Here is a 22,246-nt window from a genome sequence, read left to right on the forward strand (position 1 = left end):
CCAGCCCTCTTTCCTAACACGGCTCTATGATGCTAGCAGGCAGAATTTTACTTCCCGCTTTTCTAGGGAATCCTCAAAATGACCCCTCCGATCACCCTTCAGTAAAGCTCCCAGTTGGTAAATCCCACCTAGGGACTTCAGCTTTAAAACAGCTTTTCAGCAACCACCCTTCACTCATCATCACGGACCCTTGATGACCAGATATCTGAGGAAGGCCTCTGACGCGCAAGCCGAGGACCCGGACAAGCAAGTGGGAAAAGCACCATGAAGGAAAAAGAAGAGGACGCTACAAAGAAGAGAAAGATCAGAGAACAAAAAGGAGCTCTTGGGAACTAAACGCATGATGGCAGAAGTGAAAAACCCAATTAGAGTTGAAGACAAAGTGGAGGAAATCTCCCAGAAAGAAGAGCAAAAAGGCAAAGATGAAAAGCAGGAGAGAAAAGAGAGAGAATAAATGATTAATCTAGGATATACAGCATCAAGGTATTAGAGTTCCAGAAAGAAAGGACAAAGAGAACAGAAGGGAGAAAGTTATCAATGAAATAATTAAAGGAAAGGTCCTGGAGCTGAGAGACAAGAGTTTCCAGACTGAGTGGGTCCTCCGCGTGCCTCACATACAAGGGGAAGGACTCGTGCCAACAATTATTGTTGGGAATATCAGAGTACTCAAATAAAAGAGAAGAGTCTACAAGTTTCCAGGAAAAAAAGAAAACACACACACACACACACACACACACACACACACACACAGATCATGAAAAAAGAAAGGCTTTGGACCTCTCAATGACAACAGTGAAAGCTAAAATACAATTAAGTGATGCTTTCCAAATTCTAAAGAAAAATGATATCCAACCTACAATTCCATCTAAACTCTCAGTCAAAGGACAGATTCAGTGGCATGCACCTGTTATCCCAGCACTTTGGGAGGCTGAGGCGGAAGAATCACTGGAGCCTAGGAGTTCAAGACCAGCCTAGGCAACATAGTGGACTCTACAAAAAAATAAATAAATAGGTAAATTCTCAGTCAAGTGTGAGAGGAGAAAGAGACATTTTCAGATATGAAAGTTGTAAAAACATTTGCCTCCATGCACCCTTTATTAGAATGCTACCAGAGGATGTGCTCCACCAAAAGTAGGGGAGTAAATTGAGAGACATGAAAACAGAAAATGCAAGACCCAAGAGAGTGGTGAGAAGAATCTGAGATGGTTATGAAAGGCGATCCCAAGGTGGTAACATATACCAGGCTCAGAGAGCAACCCAGTCCTGGTTAGAGATGTTAGAAGGCTCCAAGAGAAATTTTGCTAGGAAAATGAAATGTACAGGAAACTTCTCACTTCTAAATGCCTTTGGAGAAGACTTAGAAGATTGGCAGAGGTTTGGTGTCAATTCAATGAAAAGTACATAGACAACTAAACAAAAATAATGATGAAATCCAGGAAAAATAAACAAAACTACACAGAAAGGGAAAGTAACTACAGCTTATTTCATGACTCAGCTCTGAACAGTGTATGCAGTCATAATAATACAAAACATTGAGGCAGGACGCAGTGGCTCATGCCTGTAATCGCAGCACTTTGGGAGGCCGAGGCAGGTGGATTACCTGAGGTCAGGAGTTCGAGACCAGCCTGGCCAACATGGTGAAACCCTGTCTCTGCTAAAAATGCAAAAATTAGCTGGGCATGGTGGTGGGCGCCTGTAATCCCACCTACTCGGGAGGCTGAGGTAGGAGAATTGCTTGAACCCAGGAGACAAAGGTTGCAGTGAGCCGAGATGGCGTTGCTGTGCTCCAGCCTGGGCGAAAGAGCAAGACTCCATGTCAAAAAAATAAATAATAATAATAATAATGATACAAAACATTGAATATTGATCTCCCCCAAACTGTCATATAACTATATTGGGAGGGGAGGGGAACAAGGAGTGAGGAATAGGATGGATGTCAGGAAGGGGAAGAGCTTTAGCTCTTCTTAGGGGAAGTCAAAGGCCGAACTATCAAGAAGGGGTAATACGAGGTGCTCTTTAAAGATATGGAGGCAAATAAAGAAAGAATCAGCCAAGAGCTGAAAATGGTTGCCTTAGAGAAGGGGAAATGTGGCAACCCTCATAGGGCAACTTAACTCCTGGCACACATATATAATTTTGATTTAAAAACTTGAAAAAAAAAAAAGGCCAGGCGCGGTGGTTCACACCCATAATCCCAGCACTTTGGGAGGCCGAGGTGGGCAGATCACTTGAGGTCAGGAGTTCAAGACCAGCCTGGTCAACATGGAGAAACCCCATCTCTACAAAAAATACAAAAATTAGCCAGGCTTGGTGACGTGTGCCTGTAATCCCGGCTACTCAGGAGGCTGAGGCAGGAGAATTGCTTGAACCTGGGAGGCAGAGGTTGCAATGAGCCAAGATGGTATTTCTGCACTCCAACCTGGGCAACAGAGCGAGACTCCATCTCAAATAAATAAATAAATAAATAGACAAATAATAAAAACTAAAAAAAAAATTTTTAATTAGAATAAAAATTAAGGCTAGGTATGGTGACTCATGCCTCTAATCGGCTTCTCAGGAGGCTGAGGCAGGAGGATTGCTTAAACCCAGCATTCAAGACCAGCCAGACAAGACCCCATTTCTATGAAAAACACAAATATTAACTGGGTGTGGTGGTACATCCCTGTGGTTCCAGCTACTCGGGAGGCTGAGGTGGGAGGATCACTTTAGCCCAGGAGATTGAGGCTGCAGGGAGCCGTGTTCACACCACTGCACGCCAGCCTGGGCAACAGAGTGAGACCCTGTCTCAAAATAAATAAATAAATGAATAAATAAATAAATAAATAGTAAAATAAAATAAATATTAAAATTTTAAAAATACACTACCATCCCCACCCCACCTACTTTTAGGATTTCTTGAAAGGCTGAGTAAATTTCAGGACTTTTTATCGTTTTCAGCCTTGGGAATGAGTTCTTTGCAAGCTATTCTAAGCAGATAGGCACTAGCCTCTAAGCAGGGCTCAGAAAGACTCGGAAAACTTTGTAAGATAGATAGAAACTGAGATGGAGCTGAAACCTTAGGGGCCATCCTGGCCATACCTCCCTACAACTCAGGCAGGTTTCCAAACCTCTCTGCGCTGTGACAGATGGGATAAAGTGTAGTAGGGGCGGGTCTATACGAAGACCATCTGCCTGCAGGAATCCCGGAGTGGGAGGAGGGAAGAGGCCAGGGGGGTGAGGTAGCTCTGCCAGTGTGCAGACCTCCACCCTACCTGCTCCAAAGCCCTGCGATCTTCCTTCAGACCCTGTTTCCAGCCATCCCCGGTGGGTGCGAATACAGCTCTGGGCTTGGAAACCCAAGTCACACCATGCCATACTCATCTGTGTTTACAGAAAGCAAGATAATTATTTACAAGAACAGAAACATTGAGCGAATACACTTTTAAATACACCAAATACATCAGACAAAAAGAAAACAGACACTGCTGAGTGGAAAGGGGGCATGGCGTCCTGTCCCCATGCAGGGTATTCCGGTCAGCAGGCTTTTCCCGCTACCCAGGACGTTCTCTCGCCTTGTTCTCCGCTGACGGGCAGACCCTTCCCAATATTCCCAAGCCTGCTTTTTCCATGAGTGAACCCAAGTTAAGAAAACAGAGCTTTCTTCCCAGACCACTCAAGCCCCTGAGCCAAGTTATATCAGTACCCAGAGCTCCCTGGGGCCCAGTTCTCAAAGCCTGTTCCAGCGACGTGTTCTGGGCAGTGTGAGTCACGCAGCTCCCGTCCTTGTGGCCACAGAGGACGCAGGCACACCCGGGCCCCCACCTCCTAGCAAGTCTCTCCTTGCTCATTTTGGGAAGCAAGACTACTGCTTTGTCCAGAATCGGAAAGGCACAGAAGGAATCTTTAGTCCTCGCTCTAGGTCTCCAAAAGCTGGTCTGAGCACTAGGGACGAGTCAGTGACAAAGTTCTTGACAACCGGTGACAAACGGAGAACAACACGGACAAAAAGGGGTGTGTCTGAAAACACTCGAGGCTTCTTACATTTTTGTTTTAAAATTAATATTTCTTTAAAATAAAATGATGGTCACTGACATTGGATGACATTTTTTTTAACGTCCTTACTTGGCAAAACTGAAAGTTGGCATCTCTGGTCCCTCCTCAAAAAATATATGTATTTTTTTTAATAAAAAGTCTGGGACCAGGCTGGGAGGGCTAGTGGGAGGGTAGGGGGTGAGGCAGGCAGGGATGGTTAATGGGTACAAAAAAAAATAGAAAGAATGAGTAAGACCTACGATTGGATAGCACAACAAGGTATTATGGTCTATATAGATATATATTTTTAATACAGATATTATAGTCAATAATAACTGTATATTTGGAAATAACTTAGAGGGTAATTGGATTATTTGTAACTCAAAGGATAAATGCTTGAGGGGATGGATGTCCCATTCTCCACGATATGCTTATTTCACATTGCATCACAACATCTCATGTACCCCATAAATATATACACCTATGTACCCCAAAATTTTTTGTAAGTCTGGGACATACTGTGGTAGATGGCGCATCACAAAAGAGAGTAAGAGCAAGTCCTAGGGCCAGAACCACAGACTCAGAGTGAGGAGGGCACCAGAGCAGCGGTCCAATCTCTCTTTGAGACTTAAGGATGCTAGAACATCCCTCAGTGACAGAGAGCGCCTTCCCTCTGTGCATAGCGCTGGCAGTTAGGGAGTGTTTCCTTGTATTGTGGAGAAACCTGCACGTGCTTTACCTGTACCTATGCCTGGGACCACCTAGAGTGAGACCTTTCCTTTTCCAAGGACAGCCTTTCACCTGTGGAAAACAGCCTCCACTCCCCACTGCTTCCCACTCCGACTTGCACAGACAGTTTTGTTTGCTGTGCAGAAGCTCTTTAGTTTAATTAGATCCCATTTGTCAATTTTTGCTTTTGTTGCAATTGCTTTTGGCAATTTCATCATGAAATCTCCGCCCATGCCTGTACCCTGAACGGCATTGCCTAGATTTTCTTCTAGGGATTTTATGGTTTGGAGTTTTACATTTAAATCTTTAATCCACCTTGAGTTAATTTTTGTATAAGGTATAAGGAAGGGATCTGGTTTCAATTTTCTGCATATGGCTAGCCAGTTCTCCCAGCATCATTTATTGAATAGGGAATTCTTTCCTCATTGCTTGTTTTTGTCGTGTGTCAAAGATCAGATGGTTGTAGGTGTGTGGCCTTATTTCTGGGTTCTTTATTCTGTTCCATTGCTCTACATGTCTGTTTTTGTGCCAGTACCATGCTGTTTTGGTTACTGTAGCCTTGTAGTATAGTTAGCTGAAGTCTATTTGCCCCTTTGCTTCTCCTAACCCCAATCATTCCTCTTGTGACGTGACTTGCCCAAGATCATGTGGCTAGCAAGTGAATCCAAACCTAGTTTTTTCAGGCCTGGCCCAGTGCCCTATCCCTAGTTCTCTAGGTGGGGCAGTGGCTCGGGATTTTCCCTTCATAAGATGGTTCTGGCTGTTGGAGACCAGTTGGAAAGGTAAGAAAGAAACCCAAGTAGAAAAAAAAAAAAAAAAAAAAAAGCAACATACAAAAAAAATCAATGGGATCCCAATCAACATGTATATATCTGCACAGATAAAAGTCTGGAAGGAAATAAGCCGTAATGATCATGGCAGTCATCCCTTGAGCTAGACTAATATGCCATTTTTATCTTATTTTTGTTTTTCTGTGTTCTCTAGTTTTTCTACAATGAGCTGGCTCTTATTTGTAAAATAGAATAAAATCATGACCATTTAAGATTAAACCAGAAAAGTAAAATTAAAGTCATGTGGCCAAGACCCTGCTTCCCAGCTGTTCTCCAGTGAGCAAGCTCGGGGGGAAAGGGGAGTCTGAGAGTCTAGAAAAGGTGGAGCATCCCAGCCCCAGCCTGTGCACCTAGATTATCTGCTGGGAAGAGCAGGCCTTGCCCCACCTGCCCCACCCCAGGTCTTCTCAAGCCTTGCTGCACCCCACCCCTAACCCCAACAGGCTCCTCACCCATGACATGGAAGAGAGGAACAGGGGAAGCATAAAAGAGGGTGCAGAAGACAATGGCTCACCTCCACTGGGTCCCTTACCCAGCACAAGGTATTCATATTGGTTTATAGATGGGGGGATGTAACATGCATGGAGTGTGATAGCGCCAGGCCCAGACTCAGTCCCCCTGATCTTAGTCCTTTGGGGCTCCAAACAGAGACTCCAGGCCCTGCTGAGACAAGGCTATTACTGGAGAAGAATGTGTTGGGGCCATGGGTCACCAACACCCTCTATGCCACCCCTCCAGTTCGGCTCCCCTTGGGCCCTCTGTGGCACCTGGAAGACCCAGGCACGTGGTCACTGCTCAGCCAAGCCCTGATTAGAATAGGGGGCCCTGCCTGGGTCAGAGTTCAGACTGACTCCCCTAAAGCAAGGACTAGTCCAGACTCTTCCATCATGTAGCCCCTGGAAAGTTGTTTCCCTCCTGGGACCTCAGTTTCCTCACGAATAAAATCAGGGCGAGGAGCATTTGACAGTGAGTAGACTGGGTGGTCTCCAAGTTTCTTTCCAGTCTTAACATTCAGAGAGTCTGGGACTGACCGGTGACCCTGCTTCCACCCAGGGGAGGATAGAAGCTTCTCATCCACCCTGCCTCTCTGGCTGGCCCTGGCCCTGGGTCCCTCAGCGGATGGCCTGGGTTTGAGAGAAGTCCCAGGCGCATGTGTACATGTGGTGGAGTCCATGCACTTGTACACGTGGGGTGTGACTGTGTGCAGGTGAGGCCAGGAAGTGGGGGGTGCCAGGAAGACAGCCTCCCCATTTTGTTTTTGTCACAGCCACAGTCTCCGATTTACTCACCTTTCTGAGGATTCTATTTCTTTCCCCTCCAGAATCCCAGCTTCTCCCAGCTCTGCCCACCCACCTACCCACCCCTCACCTTTTCTCATTATTTTGTCTTCTCCACTCCTGCCTCTATTTCAAGACCGATCTTTGTGCATTTTCCTCTGTCTCTGTCTGCCCTACAGATAGGCCTGTCACTTAGGAGGGGCGGTGCAGCTGTGGCTTGAATGACATGTCTGTGCCCCCTCCATGTTCCTCCCTCAGGAGCCAGCCTCCTCCTCCCTGGTGTCCCCGGGCCTCTTCTAAGTGGTGGCCACAGCTCTCAGAGCCCAGTTTGCTCCAGACAGAAATGAAGATGGGCTCTCATTGAACAATGACAAACTGAAATCATTATTCTGCCAAGAACCAAATGAAAAATAGGAAAGCCTGACGTAGCCATGATTTGTTAACATGACATTGCCTCTCAATGCGATGCACAAATTTTAATTAAAATCTCAGGAGTGATTTTGGAGTCTTTTATTGTGTGCCTCTGGGCTCTTCCAGGCTGCCCTGGGGGAAGGGCAGGGCCTCTTCATCACAGGGATAAAGGCTCAGATAATTGTCCCTAAAGGATTGGGAGGTTGGGGGAGCAGGGGCAGCTCAGGCTAGCACTGCCTGTGAAGTCAGGAGTCTTAGAGTGCACATGGTCATTCCCAGCCTCCCCCTACTGCTCTACCCGTTTTACAGGTGAGGAAACCAAGACCAGGGAAGGTTTGCCAAGGATCCACCCATAGCAAGGGTGTGTGTTTGGGCGGGGTGGGAGTGTGTTCTGGGTACTTGGAAGGTGAGATTCAGCCCAGGAAAAGTTGTGGAAGCTGAGGGGAATGAGCATTCAACCAGCCCTCTGTGTAACAGGAACCTCCAGTCCGGGAGCATTGGCTAAATTGAGGGTGAGATGAGGAGAGAGAGGATTGCAAGACCAGAAATGCAAACGCCCTTCTTTCCTGCAGCCACTCCTGGAGCTGGAAGAAGGCAGTTTGGGAGGACAGTCTCTGGGCCCCAAGCTCTGCTCCTTCTGGTTTCTCAGAGAAGAACCTCAGAAAATTATCAGTTCCTCCAGAAAAGCCCAAGTCCACTAAGGCAGCCTGAGGAGAAGAGAAGGGCTGAGGGACTGGGCCGATGGCTGGGGTTTCTCCCTGGCTTCCTCAAGGACTGACGGTCCTGCAGGGGATCCTGGCCTAGGACCACTTGCCCTAGTTTGGGGCACAACAGACAGCAGAGGAAACTGGCTGGTGTGGGGTCGCTGGGGTGAGGATTAAGTAAGGAATGAGCAGACAGCGTGGGGTGGACTGCAAGCTGAAGCCCACCCAAAGACCCACAGGCTGGCCTCGGAGGCTGATCAGCTGGGTCAGTGAGCACCTCCAGCTGGGGCTACCACCTCCCACGGTGAGGCCTGGAGCAGGTCTCATGCCCCCTCTGCCCCTGGCCCCACCTGAGAAGTAGTGACAGTTATCACACGGTCCTGCTCTAGGACCGAGGTGAGGATGGAGGGAGGCCAGATGCATGCAGGAAGTGTCTGGGAGCCATGTCATTGTGCTCCCCTGCCTGGAGGATCAGGAGTCCCTTGGAGTGAGGTGACCATCCCACAGCATGGAGTGCCCACCCCGCCCCACCCATTCCAGCACCCATGAGCCCATCAGCTAGTCCCACTGATGCTGCCCTCGCCCCACCCACCATCCTGGACTCACCCGCAGAGCTGGCAGGGAGCTGACCTGGTCCATGGTGAGCGTCGCCTCCTTGTAGTACTTCCCAGGAGGGCAGAGCTTCAGGAAGGTGTCGTGGATGCTGAGAAGAGAGGCATGAGGGCCGTGTGGCCGGGAGAAGGAGACCAGCAAGCCTGTCTTCTGCTGCAAGGGGTGGGGCTGTCTCTTTGAGGAAGGAGACTCAGGGTCGACTGCAGAAAAGGCGGTAATCAATAATAATAAAGCGCAGTAATAAATATGTCTTCTAGAAACATCCCTGGACCCTCCAGTGTGCCAGGCACACCATGCAGGATGCAAAGATGAGCCAGGTGAGAGGAAAGTTAGGCGAATATGCCCTGTAGCCAGCAGCACACTCTACGAGGGTTTGTCGTAGGATGTCAGAACTGAAGGGGCTTATGTCCAGTCCCTCGGTTACAGATGGGGAAGCCAGCAGGACCTTGGGGAAGCCAGGGTCCACACCTCTGGCCATCTGCCAATTTCCATCCTCAACCCGAGAAAAGAGGTCACTTTGTGGGTCTGAGTGAGCCAGGATTAGAACCCAGCTGCCTGCAGCCAGCTAACCACCAGCCTTGCCAGGCCACTTGACAGCAAGCTTGGTCCTAGGAGATCGTGGACTGAGTGGTCTTCCCAATCATCCCTGTCGGCAATGTCTCTGTCTATAGGATCCCATGCCAGTCAAGAGGATTTTGGTTATAAGATACAGGCAGATGGTGAAATGGCCATGTGATCCCTGAGAGTAAGAGGGTGGGAGGGAGCTCTGCCTCAGGCTAAGAGAGGATGAACCCTCATTCCCTGTCCCTCTTGCCCTGAACCTGGGTCCCTGTCCACCAGCAGGCTCTTAGGCCTACAGGTCCAGCAACCAAGGCAGCCAGTGGAGGTGAGACGGTGGTGCCCTGGGGCCCAGGAGGCCTGGATCCCAGAACCTGAACTGCTGTGGCAGGGCTGTGTGACCTCGGGCAGCTCACTTGACATTTCTGAACCTTAGTTTCATCATCTGGATAAAGGACGAGAATGATACCTCTCTTGGAGGTCTGTGGCGGTGGGGCGGGGATTCAGTGTGAAGGAGGCTGAAGGGTTTGTGTGTTTGTGTGTAAATGGTAGATGGTGGGTGGTGGGGTCACCACAGGCTGGTTAAAAACACTGTCTCTAGAGCCAGACAGATTTACATTGAAATCCTGACTTTGCCACTTAATAGTTCTGAGGCGTCAAGCAAGGTTCTGAATCCACCTGAGCCTCAGTCTCCTCCTCTTTGCAGTGGGGGTAATAAATCTTCCCCCACACACTGCTGAGGATTAAATGAGGGGAGATGTATGAACCGTCAGCGCAGTGTCTGGTAGGTGAGGGTATTTGTGTTACCCGGGGCCTCGGAGGGGATACCCAGCCTGCCCCCTCTCTGTGTTTCTCTCCTATACTCCAGGTGCCCCTGTGCCCATGGGCTGTGAACAACCCGCACCTAGACTGTTACAGTGGGAGCCCACCACCCTGACCCAGACCTGCTGTCCCCTTTCTTCGTGATCCCCTCCATGCTCCAAAATTACCCCTCCCTCATTTAATCCTTTCCTGTTCCTCTCCTGTCTGCCATCAAACCTCTACTCTCCTCGGAGTGCTAAGAGGCCAGCAATCCCATGAAAGGAATCTGTACACAGGAGTGAGTGACTAACAGTCCCCTATTGACATTCCAGGGCATGTGGTTTGTTGACTCAAATGAGGCTCTGATTGGTGGAATTTAGGGACATGTAACTAAGTGAAGACCGGGTGCAGCGGCTCACACCAGTAATCCCAGCCCTTCAGGAGGCCGAGGTGGGAGAATCGCTTGAGCCCAAGAGTTTGAGACCACCCTGGGCAATATAGGGAGACCCCATCTATACAAAAAAAAATTGAAAATTAGCCAGGCATACTGGCGCACACCTATTCAGGAGGCTGAAGTGGGAGGATCACTGGATCCCAGGAGGTTTGAGGCTGCAGCCGGTTGTGATCCCACTACTGCACTCCAGTCTGGGGTACAGAGCAAGATTCTGTCTCAAAAAACAACAAAAACTAGGTGAAGAATTTGGAGAGTGATTTTATGAGTGGAGACTCAGAAGTAGAGCAGGAGGCAGGAGGCTCTCGCAGGGCTCTGACGATGATGGTAGGTGGAGGCCTCCCACCCTGCCAGCCACACACAGTTTCACGTCTCACTGACTAGAAAAATATCCTTCAGATCCCAGCCCCAGGAGAGTGGAAAGAAACTATGCTGAGATTCTGTGTGCCCACTGCACTCTGTGCCCTGGGAGGCTGATCTCTACTGACAGCGTTCCTACCTCCCTTGCCCTTTGGCTTAAGGGAAGCTCCAGGAGGACTGGAGGTATGAGGGAGGGGTGGGGAATTTATCCTCCTCTCCCCTCAGCCCCACACGACTCTGCAGCGTCTGTGTTCCCGCCCTCTCGGGCTAGCAGCCAGCTTCCGCAGCTCCAGCTCTCAGCTGGCACCTCAGGCCTGAGGCAGTCAGGGCTGGTCCTTGGGTGGTTCCCTGGGCCTCCTTCTGAACAGTTGCTTCACTGCAAAGCACCTTCACAGACCCCGCCGAGTGTGCCACCTGTTTCCTGCCGGGATGCTCACAGATCTACCTGGATCCTATTTCTCTACCTCTAGCTATGAGACCCGAGGCAAACCGCCAGATCTCTCCGAGCACACAGGCCCAGGTTCATATCTTGACTCTGTCCGATGGGGAGCCAACCTCCTTCCAGTGGCATTGTGCAGACCTGGGCTAGGGCGTGATGGATGGGAGCTGGAGTGGCGTGTGGTGTTCATGGAGAGCACCATGACTGCTGCCTTGACCACGTAAGGGGCCTGAGCTGTCACTAGGGTCTAGGGACTGCACACGTTTGGGAGGGAGCAGAAAGCAGGGTGTGGAATGGGTTGGGGAAGAGATTCTCCAGGAAGGTACTGGGGTGGGTGCTGGGCACCACAGGTCAACCAGGAGGAAGAAAAGCCGTCACTGCCGAACTGTCCAGTGACCTACAAGGGGCGAGGGTCAGGCCAGGTGCAGTGGCTCATGCCTGTAATCCCAGCATTTTGGGAGGCTGAGGCAGGCGGATCACTTGAGTTCAGGAGTTCAAGAGCAGCCTGGCCAACATGGTGAAACCCCATCTACCAAAAATATAAAAAATTAGCTGGCCATGGTGGCATGCACCTGTAATCCTAGCTACTCTGGAGACTGAGGCAAGAGAATCACTTGAATTCGGGAGGTGGAGGTTCCAGTGAGCTGAGATTGCATCTCTGCACTGCATCCTGGGCGACAATGTAAGACTCCATCTCAAAAAAAAAAAAAAAAAAAAAAAAGGGTCAAGGGCAGTGGGAGTGGCAGGCCCCAGTCAAAAGGAGCATTTTGTCACTGTCATTGTTAGAATTGCCGGCTTGAGGTGATAGAGAGCAGACCAACTTTCAATAAGACCAATTTTCAACAAAAAATAATGTTTTGTTGTTTTTTTAAATCCCTAAGGCAATGCGCAAGTGCACTCGGGCTCCTGCCCCCACCATGGGCACCACTGGGAGTGCCCGCTCTGGGCAGCCAGCTCTCACGGACATTCTTCATGTTTCATGCCAATCTTGCAAGGAAGGGCCCATTGTTTCTTTTATAGATGAGGAAGCTCAAAGTCAAGTAGGTAAAATCATCTGCCTAAGGTCACACAGTGGTACATGTTAAAGCCAGAGATACAAACACCAAAGCTCTTTCCCCAGGAGGCACCAGGGGCTGCTGAGGGACAGAGAAGAAACTCCCCGGCCCTCGCCACCCTCCTGTCATGACAAAGCCTCTGTGCTGGGTGCACGCACACACATCATCTCACCGAATTTTCCCAACAACTCCCTGCGGGAGAAGTGGAGCGGCCATCATTCCTGTAGATGGGTAAACTGAGGCTCAGAGAGTTGAAGGGTTGTACCTAAGGTTATACAGCTGGGAAGAGATAGAGTGGAGGACTGAACCCCAAACCAAGTTCTTCGGGCTGTGCTGCCCACCCTTCTTCCAGGTGAGAGACTCGAGTCGCCCCCCTGGAGAGTCCTCTGGGGGAGGGTGCTGGTGGGGCGCCTGCCTGGAGTTGGTGCCTTCCCAGGCTGCAGAGTGGGCGGGCTGCCCACAGATGAATTGTGGCTGCATCTCGGCTGCCACAAAATGTTCTCCTCCTCCAAATATGGATCAGCTGGCTCTAAATGGAACCCTGAATTAATCACTAATGGACTCCAAAGTCAAAGCCATTTGAAAAACTCACACATTCAGCCTGCCAGCAATCCAGCAGCCTGGGCCATGGCTCCCTTCCACATAGCCCGGAGAGGCAGGAGGGGCTGTCTGCAGGCTCAGGGGCCGGCCCTAAGACGGGGTGGAGGTCACTCCACTGCTGACTCTCCGTGGGACCTTGGACTCGCCAAGTCCCCTCTCGGGCCTCAGTTTCCCTTCTGTGAAATGAGAGTCACAGCATCTCCCGGCTCCCTCCAGTTTAGGCACGCTATGACTCTAGGTTTTCGTGCCTCTCTCTGGCATCCTGTTTACTCCCTTGCCTCTGAGACCCTCTAGCTTAGTAGTTCTCAATGGGGTCCCACATAAGAATCAGGTAGAGAGTTTGTAAAAGGATCTGCCCTCCCCACTCCTTGAGGTTCTTATTCAAGGCCAGGATACAGCCCTAGGCACCTACAGGTTCTACAAGCTTCTCAGTATTTCTACTATCCCAGCAAGATCAAGAACATGACAAGCCCGAATTTCCACTCCTCAAGCCCCAGCCTGGACTTGGCTTTCTGGCTTCACCCCCACCCCATGGGGTTAATAGTCCTTTGCTCTATGGTACTGCCTGCAGATAGTAGATATTTTACAAATGGTCCTTCTTTAGCCTGAAAATGTGGCTTTTAGTTCCCTGATCTACTACTTGCAATCTGTGTGGGCTTGAGGAAATCACTTCATTTCTTTGAGCTGATTTCCTCATTTGCAAAAAGTAGGGATAATAATACCATGATAATAACAGCAGCCACATAATCGGTGCTTACCCATGTGCCAGGTATTGCTCTCACAATGACAGATTTGATCTTCTAGTTGTCCTAATAACAACCTTGTGAGATTAGGTTCTGTTTCCCTCAACTATTTTATAAGGATGGAAACTGACGCTCAGTGAGGGTAAGAAACTTCCCCGTGTTTGCACAGCTACTAAGTGGAAGAGCTGAGCCTCAAACCCAGGTCTTTGGCTTCCAGGAAATAAACCTGTAACCACTCCACCTGCTGGCCTTGAGGTGCCTGTTAATGGCCAGGACAGGGCCATGGAGTCTACAAAGTGTTGGAGCCTCCAGCGGTGCTAGGAAGAAAGAGAGGCCCTGTGGCTGGGTCAGCCTGGGCAGAGGTTGGGAGCAAAGCTTCAGGCTCCTAAACCAGACCCCACCCCACCGAAGAGAGTGTCAGGAACCATCCCAGGTGACGCAGAGTAGTTCAAAGAGCTCAGGCTGAGCCAGGCTGACCTGCGCCTGAGACATAGAGGTCTGGGCTGGAGTCAGGCTGTGCCTTGCCCAGGAAGCCACATGGGCCCTCTTTGGGTCTGCAGGGTCTGCAGTCACTGCCAGAAGGGCCTGGGCCCAGAATAGGCATCTCAGGAAAAGGCTTCTTCTGGGACAACCAATTTAACCAGAATCAGAGAGCGCTGCCCCGATGCTAAGGTGGAAAGGGACCTTGCTTTTGCTGAGATCAAAAACATGTGAAAGGAAAGTCTCATAGGCTGGAAACTTAGGGTGAACAGACCTCTTCTTGGAGGGCCAAACCAAAGCAGCCCTGGATCGGGAAGGGGCTGGCTCCAAGACAAGTCTAGCACATGAGGTCTCCCCCCACCAACCCCCAGGAGGTGCCATCTGCAGATCTGGTGACTAGGCCTTTGTGTCCTTATGCAAGTCACAGATAAGAAGGTGGGAAAGTGTTGGACAAAGCCAGCCTCCCTGCAAAGGTTACTTCTACTTATTGGTCTCTTGAATACTTTTTTAACTGGCTAAGTCCATCCAACTGTACTGCCATGGACCACATTTCTCTATGATATTCATAGGAAAATCACAAGATACTGTCAGAGGCCACAGTGGAAAATCATTCAAAAGTGACCAGGGCTTCATCTGGCTCAACTTGGCCTTGGCAGCCCAGGATGGCCACTTTCTCCCTGAGTATCACTTGCCTTCTGCTCCCTGAGCCAGAGCAGCTGGGCATCCTTATCACAGCTGTCCCCTCACTTTACAGACAGCACACCCACACCAACCCTAACATATTCCATTCCCCAGGGCCCTCCAAGAAGATAAGCTATTATCAGTCTGTGTGTCCGCTTCCAGGGATATTCTCCTCTGTGTGTGCATGTATGAACAGCCCTTTATTTCACAAGAGCAGTAGCAGCCTGTATGTGCTGGTCTTGTTTGCCAAAGTAATACAGTTAAATAGATTAAAAATGCAAATAGTACTGTGAGGCTTACAATCAAAGTTACTAATGCTCCGTATCCCACACCACCTCTCTAACCCTACTCTCCAGAGGCAGCAGTTTCCAAGTGTTTTGCTGTTTCACTTGGTTTTTGCTTAACATTTATATGGTACTTCTAAATGCTGTGCTAATACTGCCTTTTGCTGTTGTTTTCACTATAGATATTATCTTGTGACCTCTTACTAGAAAAAAAGAGGATTTCTCTATATATACTTCTTTTCGTTTCCCCAACCTCCCAATATAAAATAATTTTCCTGAATGAATATTCAGTATTTATAATAATGTTATATATTATATAGGCATTATTCAAACATTGTTTAAGCTGAGTTCCCTAGTGCAACATGATTACATCTTCTTTCTTGCAAGGCTTTTTGTTTTTCCCAGAGTTAATAATCACTTTTTTTTTTTGCTTTAGTTTTTGTGTGCCTATCTTTATTTCATCCCCAAACTTTCTGCAGAACTAAGTACCTCTCAATATGGTATCTAGATAGATTCATTTTATCTTCTTAGAGACACCACTCCTAGAACCCCTGACTCCTTAATTCTAATCTGAACTGATTGCCTTACGAGCCGATTGTCCTGCTGTCATCCTTCAGCTTCCCTTCACTACTTCCTTGTAATTTGTTTTGCCTCTAGGTTGAAAGCCTTTGTTTCCCTGATCCTGGGTCTTCTTTTTTCTTGGTTTACTCACTAGTTTTAATGAAGCACATCTCCCAAAAGTTTCCTAAGAAAAGGTCCATAAGAAATGATTTTTAAAATTTGCATGTCAAAAAGTATTATTATCCTGCCCTCACTCTTGATTTATGGCTTAGCTAGAACTTATTTCTAGATTGAAATTTTTTCGTTAGAATTTTGAATGTGTTTAGCCACTGTCTTCCAACGTAAGTCCAACGCTATTCTGATTCCTGAATCTCTGTAGTCTGTTTTGCTCTCTATGGAAGCACTCAGGATCTTCTCATCATCTCAGGCAGTCTGAAATGTCGTGATGACATGACTTAGTGTATGTAGGCTGTGTTTTATTTTTTCCTCAAATACCTGGTGTCCCTTAGCTTTCGATTTATACTTACAGGGAGACTCTAAGATGCTGACCAGAAGCTCACCCTGCTCTTCATCATGCTGGTGGCCCTGAGTCAGGGGCCTGTCTGGCCCCAGCTCTCCCCAGATTGTTAGCTCCTGTCTTGTGCTGGGGCAGGGCAGGGGTGCCAAGTGGATTGCAGAGGGAGAGAGAAGGAATCACATAAGACTTTCAGTCCACCTTTCTGTTTTCACCTGATCCTGCATCCTGGAATTCGGAGGTTCCTGAGACTTTCTGGGTTCTCAATTCCATCATCCAACCCCTGCAGGCAAATTCTTTCAGCTTTCTGTTCAGCTAAGTCTGTGTCATGGGTCTATCTGCTTTGCACTTTTAAAATTTTTGTTGACCTCTCTCATTTGCTGTCATTGCTTGTGTTCTCTTTGTCCTTATGGGTTTCTGTCTTCTTCCGGTTTTTTTTTTTTTTTTTTAATTCCTTTACTCTCCTTTTAGTAGAGGAAACAGAGGTCAAAGAAAATGCTCTATTCTCCATGTAACTGGAAGCCCCCTGAACTTTGCTTTCTTAACTTAATAATATACCTTGGAGATGGCTCTATATCAAATGGAAAGCTCTTCCCCTCCTCTCCAAGGGCAGTCTTCCCCGGATGGATGAATCAGCAATTACTTCACCTGTGTCCTCTTCATGCAAGTGGAATGGCTGGGTCAAGGTGTACTTCTCATTTTTAACTGGGACATTTCAGCATCTCCTGCCTTCACTGGTCTTCTTCCATTCTTCAAAGCTCTTGACAGCTATTCCACATTCTCAGCTGCTCCCCAGGTTGTGGTCTCCTGAGTATGGAGACTCCCCTTAGTTTAAAGCAGCAGAGAGCTCTCACTGGTATCACCTTCCCATTTGAGCATTTCTGCGCTGCTGCCCCTGGCCTAACCAGTGCTTCTCACTCTGTCTTATTTGAAGGTGTCCAAGTAACAGGAGTTGGACACTTTGCCGTCCACTCTGACTTCCTTATGCAATGGTATCCCCAAACTTACCACCCCCAGCGCTGACCCACACTGGCCTTTGAGAGTGGGAGCCTCCTGAGCAGGAGCTACCCCGGGGGCAGGCACAGGCCCCTCATGCTCAGGAGTGGTGCTGTCAAGAGAAGGGGCAGGCCAGAAAGAGCTTTGAGAACTGCTTGTTAGAGAAGTTTGCACTGAACCAGGAACCGTGAACTGTGAACTGGAGCCTTCCCTGGCAGCACTCACCAGGATCCCCCTCCCCAGCAAAACACAGAGCCAAACTGTGCTCTTCTCAGGGGAAAGGCACCTTCCATGGGGATGGAAACAGACTGGAAACAGGATCTGGGAGGAGGTCATCTCAGGGCCTGGGTGGGAGTTTCAGAAGGCAGGCGTCCCTGAGCATGGCTCGCTTCCAAGGAAATCTTTCTCTGAAGGCCAATGCAGAACAAATGAAAATGGAGGATTGATGTTCAAGAAAGAGCCTGAACTCCTCCCATCCTCCTCTCGCTCCTCTCATCTGCCACCACATGCTCCCTCCTGGCATATAGGAGGAGCCCCAGGGGTGGATCCATGAATGCCATTTGAAGCCCCTGGGGTGGAAAGAGGGACAGGTATGGCCATTGCTGAGAGTATAAACTGGTGCAACTCCTTTGAAGGACAACATTGCCATACCTATCGAAGTTCTAAAATGTAGGTGGGGTGCAGTGGCTCACCCCTGTAATCCCAGCACTTTGGGAGGCTGAGGTGGGAGGATCACTGGAGGTCAGGAGTTCGAGACCAGCCTGGCCAACATGGAGAAACCTCATCTCTACAGAAATAACAAAAAGTGGCCGAGCGTGGTGGCAGGCAACTGTAGTCCCAGCTACTCAGGAAGCTGAGGCAAGATAATTACTTAAACCAGGGAGGTGCAGACAGAGCAAGACTCTATCTCAAAAAAAAAAAAAAAAAAAAAAAAAAAAAAAAAACAACAACAACAACCCACAAGCTTAAAAAAAAAAAAGATACAGAACAGTATGAATGGAATAAATGCAACAGTGTGAATGGGGTAAATGGAGGATAAATGTGTCGGCCTATGTATGGAAAATTCTTCCGGAAGGCTAGATGGTAAGAAAAGCCAACACTGAGCAGAGGCGGCCTTGAGGGAAAAGGATGGGGAGGAGAGAATGTAGACGTTTACTTTTCACTTAGAACTTTTACACTATCTGAATTTTCTTTTCTTTTTTTTTTTTTAAAAATTATACTTTAAGTTCTGGGATACATGTGCAGAACATGCAGGTTTGTTACATAGGTATACACATTCCATGGTGGTTTGCTGCACCCATCAACCTGTCATCTACATTAGGTATTTCTCCTTATGCTATCCCTCCCCTAGATCCCCACCCCCCGACATGCCCCAGTGTGTGATGTTCCCCTTCCTGTGTCCATGTATTCTCATTGTTCAACTCCCACTTATGAGTAAGAACCATTATTTGAATTTTCTAGCCTTGCTCGCAGATTTTTTTTTTTGATTTCATTTTATTTTTATTCATGTGTTACTTTTCAGAAAATTTCAATAGAGGTTATATGGGTAGTAGGATATGGGTCATTTGGAGTTATGTCATTTTTTTTATATTTAAAAAAGTGAGTGAATATTATTTTCAAAAGGGAAATTATGTCACCGGGTGACAGCCTTTGGTTTCTGTAGCTCCCCGAGCCCTGGCCATCCCCCATCCTCGTTTGTGCCTGGAGAGTCTTGCGCTTGTGACAAAGTCGTTAGCTGACACCCCCAGACCCTGAGTGGGAAATGTGGCTTCCATGTGGTGACGGGGGAGGGTTAGTCCGAGCGGAGATGATGAGAGGGAACCTTCCCCCACCTTCCCCTGAAAGTGTCTTGGTGAGCTCCTTTATTCATCTAATAGGTTTTGTTGGGCACCTGGCTCGGCCCAAACACACACACACACACCCACACACACCTCTCACACTGTTCACTCTCCCCACAGCCCCACGAGAAGGGTATTTGGCCACCTCCATGTTGAATGAAGGTTCTTCCCAACTGGACAGGGGTCTGCAGGACAACAGGGAGCAGGGCTGCTCACCATCCCACCTTCAGGGCCTCCAGGGGCAGGCACATCACAGGCACTGGAGAGAGGGAAGGGAGGGAGGAAGAGGGGGAGGGAGGGAAAGCAGGAAGGGGAGGGAAGGGAAGGAAGGCTGGGCTTCAGTCATGCATCCAAGTTTACCCAGCCAGGGAACAACCAAAATGGACTTCAGACCTAACTTCCCCCCGTCCTTTCCTTGTTTTCCTCCTTATTCCAAAGAGGTTCTGTCCAGCTCCATGATCCTCTGAAGAAACCTCACCTTGGATCCCAGTAAAGGGTTAGCAGCCTAAAGCCTGATGTCTCATTCAGCTCCAGTGGGGCTCTGTGGATCATGGCCCTCCCATCCCTGCCGGCCCTGTCCCAGCCCCATCTCCAGGACTGTGTGGCTCTGAGCAGGGACCACACTCAGGGACCAGAGTGAGGCTGTATTCAGGGCAAGAATCCAGTTCAGAGGGAGGAGCTGGGAGAAGGAAAGAGGGGAGGGGCCTCTACTCACCACAGAATTTCATTTCTGGTCAGGAAGGTCAGGGCCTGCAATAAATCACAGAGAAGTGATGTGTCCACTCCATTCATCCCTGCTGTGGCCCCTGGAGAGTGGTGCAATGCAGAGGCTGGGGATGAAACGCCCATTCTTTTTCTGCACGGCTAGGGGAGGCCCAGGCTGAGGCGGATGCCTGAGGTGGCAGCTGGAGAGGAAATGGTGCTCTTTCTTATCCCCAGTCTCTTACAGGCCTGGGAAGGAGGGCATTGGCACAGATGTGAGAGGAGATCAGAGACAAGAGTGAAACTCTGGGCTCTGGAGCAGGAGACAGATGGAGGAAGGCGACCTCAGAGAACTCATCTGGGCCACATGGATGCAGATTTAGCAAAGACAGGGACCACCGCTACCCCGCCTGGTAAACTCTAGAGCAAGCTTGTCCAACCCTCGGCCTGCAGGCCACATGCAGCCCAGGACAGCTTTGAATGGGGGCCCAACACATATTTGTAAACTTTCTTAAAACATTATCAGAATTTTTCGTGATTTTTTTTTTAGCTCATCAGCAAGCATTAGTGTTAGTGTATTTTATGTGTGGCTCAAGACAATTCTTCTTCTTCCAATGTGGTCCAGGGAAGCCAAAAGGTTGGACACCCCTGCTAGAGCTTCAGGAAGGAATTTCCCATTCATTCCACTTGCTTTAGGAAGCTCCCACCTCTGCCCAGAATCCCCAGCCCGATCTACCCACCTGGTACTCTTCCAGGTCCTCCCAGTGCATCTGGTACCTTAAGCATTGCCCCATGCCAACCACACCTTTCTCTTTGCCAGCAGTAGAACCTCAGCCCCAAGGACTCGCCAGCTGGGGCACCTCGTTGATCCGGTTGCCATGGTGACCTACATTCCACCTTCTGCCCATTCCACCTGAGTCACTGAGTTGGCAAAGAAACAAATTCTTTTCATTCCCATTCCACCTGAGTTGCTGAGTTAGCAAATAAGCAAATTCTTTTCAATCCCAAAGCTAAGAGACATCAGTCCCCATACAACAAGCAGAAAGGCAGCCCAAAGACAGGGCTGAGAGTCACACTGTCAGCTCAGGAGTCACACTGCCTGGGCTCCAAACCCAGATCTGCCCCACTGTGACCTGGGACAAGCTCTTCAATATCTGTGTATCTTAGTTTCCTCATCTGTAAGCTGGGATGATAGTCATGGGATTGTTGTGAGGATTGACTAATACAGGGCATAATGCCTGGCACATAGTAAGTTCTCAATAAATGCTAGCTATTTGAACCACAGCCTAGCTGGGCATGGTGGCTCACGCCTCTAATCCCAACACTTTGGGAGGCCAATGCTGGTGGATCACTTGAGGTAAGGCGTTTGCTACCAGCCTGGCCAATATGCAGAAACCCTGTCTCTACCAAAAAATATAAAAATTAGCTACGTGGTGACATGCACCTGTAGTCTCAGCCACTCCGGAGGCTACGGTGGGAGAATCGTTTGAACCTGGGAGGTAGAGGTTGCAGAGAGCCGAGATCACACCACTGCACTCCAGCCTGGGACCCTATCTCAAAAAAAAAAAAAAAAAAAAAAAGAAAAAAACCTACAACCTGCCAGGTGCAGAGGTGCACACCAGCAAACCTGTAGTCCCAGCTACTCAGGAGGCTGAGGCAGGAGGATTGTTTGAGCCCAGGAGTTCATGGCTGCAGTAAGCGATGATCATACCACTGCACTTCAGCCTGGGTGACAGAGCAAGACCTTGTCTCTAAAAATCAAAATAAAAAACAATCAAGGAACCACAACCCCAGGACTGTGCCAGGCATGGGGATGCAGAAATAAATCAGCATAGATCCAGCCTCAGGAAGTGGCCCAAAAAGTATAGAAAAGGGCATTCCACCCCATCAGTCAGGTCTCTGCAGGAACAAAGGGCACCATCAAATCAGGATCATGTGAAAAGGGTCTAACAAAAGGACTCTCCACAAAGGTGTGTTCAGGATGTTGTAGGGAAATCACACTGATAACACAGACTCCCAAGCCCAACAAAGAGCTGCTACCCGCCCCAGCACCACCCACCTGGGAGCAACACCCCAGCCCCACTCTCTCCTCTTTCTCTGATCTCCCACAGGACAGAGAGCAGGGCAGAGCAGGATGGACAGACAGAGACAATGTCCAACACAGCCATCAACATCACAGGCCAGGAGAGCCTTCCAGAAGCCATCTCTCCCTCCCCTGCCTCCAGGAGGGTCTGCACACCCACCTTTGTCATGAAGGGCTGGTCTCCTTGTTCTAGGACACGTCTTCCCTATGCTCTCCTGAATAAACATCCCAGTGGTTCTCTGATGAAGCTTATTTATATCTCTGAAGTGCAACTGCCTGCTTTTTCTTTGACTGTCCTCCATGGGGATAGAGCCTGGCAGAAGGAAACCCAGGACCCCCATTCCTTGATCTGCTCACCAGACACAAGTAGAATATCCACGGTGTGCCAGGGACTTGGCTTGACCCTGGGGGAGAGAGGACTGAACATGACTTCAACCCTCAAGGAACATATGCTCTTCATGCTCTTTTAAGGGAGCAAGAAAAAATGTATGCTCACCACGGGCGCGTGCACACACACACACACACA

General features: G+C 48.9%; 1 protein-coding gene across 1 annotated transcript in view; it reads right to left on the minus strand.

Moving 5' to 3' along the window:
* The window catches only part of CIB4 (calcium and integrin binding family member 4), a 59,242-nt gene extending 38,757 nt beyond the window's left edge, over positions 1-20,485 (minus strand). Inside the window, exons 1-3 of the mRNA XM_025354581.1 lie at positions 20,378-20,485; positions 19,651-19,685; positions 8,569-8,665 (exon numbers count right to left, since the gene is read on the minus strand). Of these exons, the coding sequence (XP_025210366.1) occupies positions 8,569-8,665; positions 19,651-19,685; positions 20,378-20,431 (186 nt within the window). The 5' untranslated portion in view covers positions 20,432-20,485. The remainder of the gene's footprint in view (positions 1-8,568; positions 8,666-19,650; positions 19,686-20,377) is intronic.
* Positions 20,486-22,246: the final 1,761 nt, after the last annotated feature.

Source organism: Theropithecus gelada, chromosome 13 (genome assembly GCF_003255815.1).
Source record: "Theropithecus gelada isolate Dixy chromosome 13, Tgel_1.0, whole genome shotgun sequence".
In the NCBI taxonomy this organism is placed as follows: domain Eukaryota; kingdom Metazoa; phylum Chordata; class Mammalia; order Primates; family Cercopithecidae; genus Theropithecus; species Theropithecus gelada.